The sequence below is a fragment of the Rattus norvegicus genome, chromosome 20 (assembly GCF_036323735.1).
Source record: "Rattus norvegicus strain BN/NHsdMcwi chromosome 20, GRCr8, whole genome shotgun sequence".
In the NCBI taxonomy this organism is placed as follows: Eukaryota; Metazoa; Chordata; class Mammalia; order Rodentia; family Muridae; genus Rattus; species Rattus norvegicus.
In genome coordinates this window covers 48,239,447-48,246,266 of record NC_086038.1, presented here as the reverse complement: position 1 = coordinate 48,246,266, position 6,820 = coordinate 48,239,447, and the positions used below count along the sequence as shown (strand labels likewise).

The 6,820-nt window shown below is 51.9% G+C and overlaps 2 protein-coding genes across 5 annotated transcripts in view; one reads left to right on the top strand and one right to left on the bottom strand.

Annotated features, from left to right (window-relative positions):
* Positions 1-628: 628 nt before the first annotated feature.
* On the bottom strand, positions 629-2,579 carry 9030612E09Rikl (RIKEN cDNA 9030612E09 gene like). The gene has a single exon (NM_001109496.1). The coding sequence runs from the start codon at positions 2,567-2,569 to the stop codon at positions 2,126-2,128; it is 444 nt and encodes a 147-aa protein (NP_001102966.1). The 5' UTR covers positions 2,570-2,579; the 3' UTR covers positions 629-2,125.
* An 80-nt stretch (positions 2,580-2,659) lies between these two features.
* Positions 2,660-6,820, top strand: part of Sobp (sine oculis binding protein homolog) — a 179,163-nt gene continuing 175,002 nt past the window's right edge. Inside the window, exon 1 of one of the 4 annotated variants that reach the window (NM_001104640.2) lies at positions 2,660-3,321. In NM_001104640.2, coding sequence (NP_001098110.1) covers positions 3,226-3,321 — 96 coding nt within the window. In that variant the 5' untranslated portion in view covers positions 2,660-3,225. The remainder of the gene's footprint in view (positions 3,322-6,820) is intronic. The other 3 variants (XM_063279176.1, XM_063279175.1, NM_001412110.1) reach the window with 3 other exon arrangements.

Here is a 6,820-nt window from a genome sequence, read left to right as displayed (position 1 = left end):
CCAGGAGGCTTGGATGCTGTGTGTGGGCTGGAGGAAGGAGGGAGTCTTCAGAAACATATTTATGTTATTGCTTCTACCCACAGTTACACGTTTACAAAGAAGTTACTCAGGGAACATGATTCGACTCACGATTCTAAGTGTATAAAGCGCCAACTCTTGGTGTAACTAACTGCCTTCTACGGTACGTTTGGGAAAACAGAGATTCACGAACATGTAGCGATTACAGTTCCAAAGTTCAGGTCAGGGTAACGGTTTTTCCCAGATATACTGACAAGGAGTTTCCATTGTAAGTAAAGATCTGCTTCATGGGTTCTGGTCCAATCGTCTTACCTCAGTTTTCTAGAGGGCAGGGAGGAACAGGTGGCTGATGGATGTCATTAAACCCCTGGGCTGTTTCTTTAAAGTTACTCCCTTTGAAAGAAGTGCAGCTGCTTCTAAATATAAATCGGGGCTAGAGTTTACCTTTTCTGTTTACTTGTTTCTTAACTGGTGAAACTGTATCTAAGACAGGGGGTATACAACTTGTTACTTGATATCAGCCGAACAACAGTGAGTCAATTGTGACAGCTCTGGCAACCAAAGGAAACAGAGAAGACGTAAATATGTTTCCAAGAGACAAAGGCTTCTTATTGCATAGTTTATTTTACAACATGTGTCTGTAGTTTTACCAAGTTAAGGGGGAAAAACGTTTTCCCACCACCTCTCGAGCTAAACATGAAGAGGACAGAATGGAAAGAGCCAACCAGTTGTGGTCTCTGTATTGTTTGGGTGAAATTGTGATTTTTAAGAACACCAAGGACTTCCTCCTTTCCTCTACCAACAACAGTATAACAGAGATGCCCTCTGTCTAAAGTGCAGCCCACCATACACTGCACTCCTTAGTGATCTGGAAGGAGTCTGGGCTTCTCTTAGCCTTAACTACCCAGTCGCTGGAGGTTTTCCAAGGTCTACTGCAAAATTGGAGACCCGGCCAGAGGACTTGGGGCTTTCAAGTTGGGTGCACGTTCCCTCGATTTCCATCTATTCCCTTCCTTAATTCCTTGCAACCTTGTAATGAATACAGGTTTTATTACCCCGAACCCCTGGCCTTTTACTATGACCCCCCTAAAAGGCAAAGGCTGTCTCTTAGTAGTTCCCACAGGCCTCCTGGATGGCTTGGGATAGACAGGTAATGGGAGCAGCCGGGTACCGCTTCCCCTCGCACCCTCAGCACGGGAAAGACAAGGTGCAAGGAATTGTTTTCCAGGGGACACTCCCAAATATTTGGCACTTGGTGTGTACGAAACACATTGTGCTAAAATGCAAAGCAGGCCTCTTGGAGTTGTTCAGCCCTGCAGAGTACGCTCCCAGATATCTTTAATTCGATGCTTAAGAGACAAAACAATGCTAAAATGCAAATTAGGCAAGGCAATACTCAGAATGAATCCCACTTGATAGGCTGAACTGAGATTTTAATGAAAAGCTTACTCATACCCCCACACCGAATTCATTCTATCTTTTAAGTACTTAAAAATGTGTAATTTTAAATTCCACCACTGTCATAATGAACACTCCGTAATAACAAGCCGGGGAACAATGGACAACCCCATATCACATTGTGTCAGGTAATTACAAAGTGGAGCGGCGTGGCAAAACTGAGCTGGGAACATCTAGGTGCCGTCCCTTTGCAGCGTGTGTAGGAGCTTTTCGGAGCTGTGTGTTGTCTCTGGAGCCTCGTCAAACGGTTCACGCCAAAACCTCAACCCAAAAGAGGGACAGGCGAAGCCGACCTTGGTCCAGGGCGTGGACAGAGGCGGCCCAAGAGGAAACACGTGAGCGCATGGAGGATGAGCCCGCAGATGCGAGTCTGGTAGAAGAGTGTAAAACCCGGCGGAGAGGAGAGGGTCCTGCCGTGCGTGGCGAGGACGTGGGGCTTCTGGAGGGAGGGATCCTGGGAGGGAATCCTGCGCGCACAGCAGAACCCACTAAGCCCAACCCTTCCCATTAAGCTCAGGGCATGGTGAGGGTGCAAGCCGGGTCACCCGGTAAAGATGCTACTTTGTAACAGAACATAAGCCTGCGTTTGGGGCAGAGGGGGGAGGGAGAGAGCAAGAAAGAAAATCAGGGAGCCGAAGGCTGAGTTGTCCTACTTCGAAGTCCTTCTCAGGAAGGCGAAAAGCTTCCTGGCAAACAGTCTGACGGCGCGCTGTGCTGGGGACCTGGCTAAGGGACATTCGGCCTCCACATAGTAGTCTGCAGTGGCCCCCGGAGCAGGACACTGGAGCCTGAGCGGTGGGTCCGGTCTAGGTTTCCCTCCGCTCCCCGGCGCTGCAACCCTGGGGCCGAGTGCTCGCCCTGCCTTCAGGTCCCTGCGCCCTTTCACCGCTCCACCTCCACCCTTCACCCCGATACGTTTTGCCTCAGCGGCCTCTAGGTCACCCTCAGAAGCCAGCTCCGAGCCCACCGAAGCCCACGGCACGGAGCTCTGGAGCAGGCAGGGTCGTTGCGAGGAGGTGGCGGCTGCGAGAAGGGCCGGTGCCCGCCGCCCAGGAACAGGCGGCCGCCAGCAGCCCCCGGAGCCGCGCAGCATCCGCGTCTACGACGACCGGGAAGCCACGCCCGCTCGCGAGCAGGGGGCTGGCCTTGTCCCCCCCCCAGCCTCCCCTCCCTCGGACCCCTCCCCGCTCAGTCCCTCCCTCCGCCCGCGGCTCGGCTCGCGGGAGGCGCAGGGCGCCGGGGCTGGCGCGCTCTCCCGGGCGCACACACAGATCCACGCACGCACGCCCAGAGCAGCTGTCTCCGCCGTGGCCGGCGCTCCTCTCGCCCATGCGGACAGACAGAGCGCAGGAAGATGGCTGACGACTCCTTCGGGCCCCGAGGATGCAGCCCGGCGGCGGCGGGAGCGGGAGCGGCGGCGGTGGCACCGGCAGCGGCGGCAGCAGGAGCGGCGGCGGCGACGGCAGGAGCGGCGGCGGCGGCATCCCCGAGACTCCCCGGGCTACCCTTCCCCGTGACGGCCACTGACGGTCTCCGCCGCTAGAAGAGACCCCGCTCCTCCCTCGCCCGTCTCCCTCCCCCCCCAAACCCCCTCCCAGCCCCGGACCCGCCAGCCCCGCTACCTCCGCCAGCGTTGCCACCATCAGCACCACCTCCACCTCCGCCACCGCCACCGCCACCACCACCACCACCACTACCGCCGGCGGCGGCAGCAGCCATTTCATCTCCACAGAAACCAGACACAAAAACATGGCAGAAATGGAGAAAGAAGGGAGACCTCCGGAAAATAAAAGGAGCCGGAAACCAGCTCACCCTGTGAAGAGGGAAATCAACGAGGAGATGAAGGTATTTTCGGACTCGGGGGCCGGGGAGACCGAGCTCTTTATTCCGTCCGCTCCCTTCGGGCTGTTGTGTAGGCTGCGGGGGGGACAGGGGCGCGCTTGTCAGTTTCTGCCGGGTCCCTGGGACGCCTCAGCTCCCCCTCCAGGTGCAAAGCCGAAGCCAACTCACGGGCTGCATCTCCGAAATCTGCCAACCTCAGATTTGATGGGGGCGGGGGGCACACTATTTAACCTCACAAACCCTAGATCCGCACAGATGTTGCCGGGCGAGGGCATTGAACCCCAGTGGCGAGTGAGCTTGGTACAGAGGCTTTCCCGAGGGTCGGTGTAGCCTTTCTCCCTTTTTCGGAAATGAATCTCCGGACCCCTCCAAAGTTAAGAGGCGCTGGGCCGGGGCACCCGGGATACCTGGATTCCATCCCTCTTCCCGGTCCATCCCCAGGCTCGGTGATCCCGTTTTGCTCCAACTCGCCAGCTGCGGCCGTGTAGCTGTCAGTGCCCGAGGCTTGGGCCGGAGCGGCGCGGGTCGAGGACGCTGCAGCCAGCGGGCTCGCCTCGCTGTCCCCGGCCGCTCCTCTCCGCCGCTGCCCCGGCTCTCCCGCTCGCCTCTGCACGCCTCACTTTCCAGTTAGCAGACCCGGCAAGCCCGGCTGAAAGCCAGCTGTCTGAGGGGCGGCCTCCGCAGCCGCCTGCCCATTGTTCGCGAAGGCCAGCCCGGAGTCCTCTCTGCGAGGCCGGGCGCCCTGCCAGGCCAGCGGTGCTCCAGAGGTGGCTAGCGCAGCCTCCTGGCGCTCCAGCTGTTCGCGTTGAAGCCCAAGAACACGGCTCAGCCTGGGCTCTTCTCCTCACCCCCACTTCTTTATTTTCCTCAAAGTTGTGTGTTTTGCCTGGGCGAGGATTTTATCTTGCGTGTGCATTTCACGAGTTTCTCGATTTGAAAAAGAAATCTCTTTTCGTATATAGATGTGTTTCTATGACATTAAATATATATAAGGCTTGTTTTTTCACGTTTCTTGGTGTTCCCCACTTCTGCATGGAATCTTCAATAGGGTCAGGTGACTTGGTCAGCTTTGGTTAAGTTTGTATTTGAAAGGCAAACTGGTTAAAATGGTATGGGACTAATTCACTGTTAATTGCGGTTTTTGGCATCTTCTTGGTTATAGCGAGCACATTTGGTGAGAGGGTGCTGAGATGAAGCCCACATTTAGAAGGGGCAGACAGACACACATCTTATGTGTTTGTGAAACTAGGTGTATGTTGGTAGCTTTACCCCTCTCGCGGGAGTTTCACTTGTATTTCACGTTTTGGAAGTAGGGCTTTTATTTTGGGAGGTGGTGGTGAAGAATTTAGTGTCTGGAAGCAGGAGGTATCCGTCTGGGAAAGTTAGGAAGCTTTGCCTTGGAAATTAATACCATTCCCTGTAACAGAAACCACCATTGATTCTAATGATAGACAGTTTTAAAAAAAGAAAAGAAAGATCTGTGAAAGTTGTTTTCTCTCCATGTGGCCCAGTGTGCTCTACAGTTCTGGCCTTTCCCTCCTGTCTTGCCTTTCAACATTACTTTCCCCGTGTCCGTTTTTTAAATGGCGAGTGGGAGACAACCAGAGAAGGCCACCAGGCCACCACAGCTAGCTCTGGCCCTTTAAGATGCTGCCTAACGCCCTCTATATGGATGGCAGCTTTTAAGTTTCATAGGTTCTAGAATTACAAATTAGCTAATTTTAATCAAAACATGTGAAATGTTATCCCGGCTGGATATAAAGGCTGACTGTGCTCAATGCTTGGGGCTGGTGCTGTTGGCTTTGGCTGCAGGCTCTCCGTGGTTTGGGAGATAGTTGTCCTTCTACAGTATAACAGATGTTTGTCTGAACTAGGGAGGAAGAAACAAAAACAACATTGTGTGAAGGGGAAAAATTACACAGTTTTCAGCCCATGCTGCAAGACCGAGTATGGGATTAACCTGGATGCACAGAACTTCCTTTAAAAAAAAGTGTTATTTTTCTTTCTCTAAATTGCCTTCTACTATTTGAAGCCTCAATCCTTGTTTCATTCTGTGGCATTAAAAGAAACTCCCCCCACCCCTCGCCCCTTTAGCAGCACGTAATTCAATTGTGGCATTTTTCTCTCTGGTTTGGAACAAAATGAAAGGGTCTGGCAGAATTTTTCAGTCATGTCCCTGTACACCATGCCAGGGTGTCTAGTGGGTCTACAGGTATTCTTAAAAAAAAATGCCTTAAAAAAATCTTTGTTTAAAGTCGCTTCTCAAAGTCACAGACTTATTTTGAGCTCATTAATATTTTTTCTGAGTTTAATATTAATAGCCACAACAACAACCCCCTTTCCTGACCCCTCCTGGTATGATTATCCCATCAGCTTCCTGAACTGAAGTCTAGGGTAACATAATAAGTTGGTTGTCCTGTATAAAAATGTGTGCAACAAAATGTCATTCAGAACACAATGTAGCCTTGCACAGGTTCATATCAGTGCTGCCGGGGCAGCTTGGCTGTGTTTGTCTTCATCTGGACCAGTGTAAACCAAACCCTGGTAAGTAATCACAGCCCAGCAGAAAGAAAGGAATGTATACAGCTAGCGGGGCCTAAGCTGTAAAAACGGAAACCTGAGCCCCCACCTCGGATCACATATCAAGGCTTGAAGGTAGGGGAAATGAAACGGGAAAGGAGAGAGCGAATGGAAAAGTCAGCCTGGGAAGTGGAGGATCGGGAGGAGGCCCCCCTTGGGGAGATTTGGCCCAGGGATTAGGGAATTTTATCGCGGTGTACAGTGACCTACTCAGGTTTCAACACTCCTTGGATTGAGTTGCTTCTCTGTGAGCTGAAAGAAAAGGGACTGGTGTGTATGTGATTTTTCCCCCCTTCTCTCCTTTGGGTAATAGAAAGGACACTGGTACGAGTGTCTATTTTAAGTGCAGCAAATGCAGAGTGTCGGGAATGGCCGACAGAACTGCCTCACTCAGACACTTCAAGATTTTCCTAATCGTGACAATCGCAGAGTTAGCCAGAAATGGCTGGAGAAGGCTGAGGTTTAGCTGACACCAGTGATGGCAGTGGGGGTGGTCTTCACTCGGCTGTGGGCTAATGTTGGTTGCTGTTTCAGTAGATCAGATATCGGGTTACGCTTTCCGTTATCACTGGTTTAATGGGTATGGCAGTTGTAACAAATTTAAATTTGATACAATATAATTTTGTGTGTGAAAAGTACACGACTTGGCGTAGCTTGACTATGGTGTACTTCAGGGGAAAATGTCCTCCCAGCAGGAGTGTTTGTCTTCCTGGGAGCTTTGTGGTGTTTCTTTATCTTTGCTTCTTTTGACTCTGGCTTAGAGAAGAGCTGAGCAGATCCTTCTGCTGGACTTAGTTATAATTACCAAGCCTTCCTTAAGAGGCACCCTAAAGTGCTAGATAGTGAAGAAGGTGCTAAAAACTGAGCCAGCAATCAAAAAGTTGTATAGCTTGATTAACTTTGGGCTTCTAAAATGACTCTG

Excerpts from the sequence above, each read along its gene's own strand:
- 9030612E09Rikl (NM_001109496.1), bottom strand. The coding sequence starts at position 2,569 with ATGCTGCGCGGCTCCGGGGGCTGCTGGCGGCCGCCTGTTCCTGGGCGG.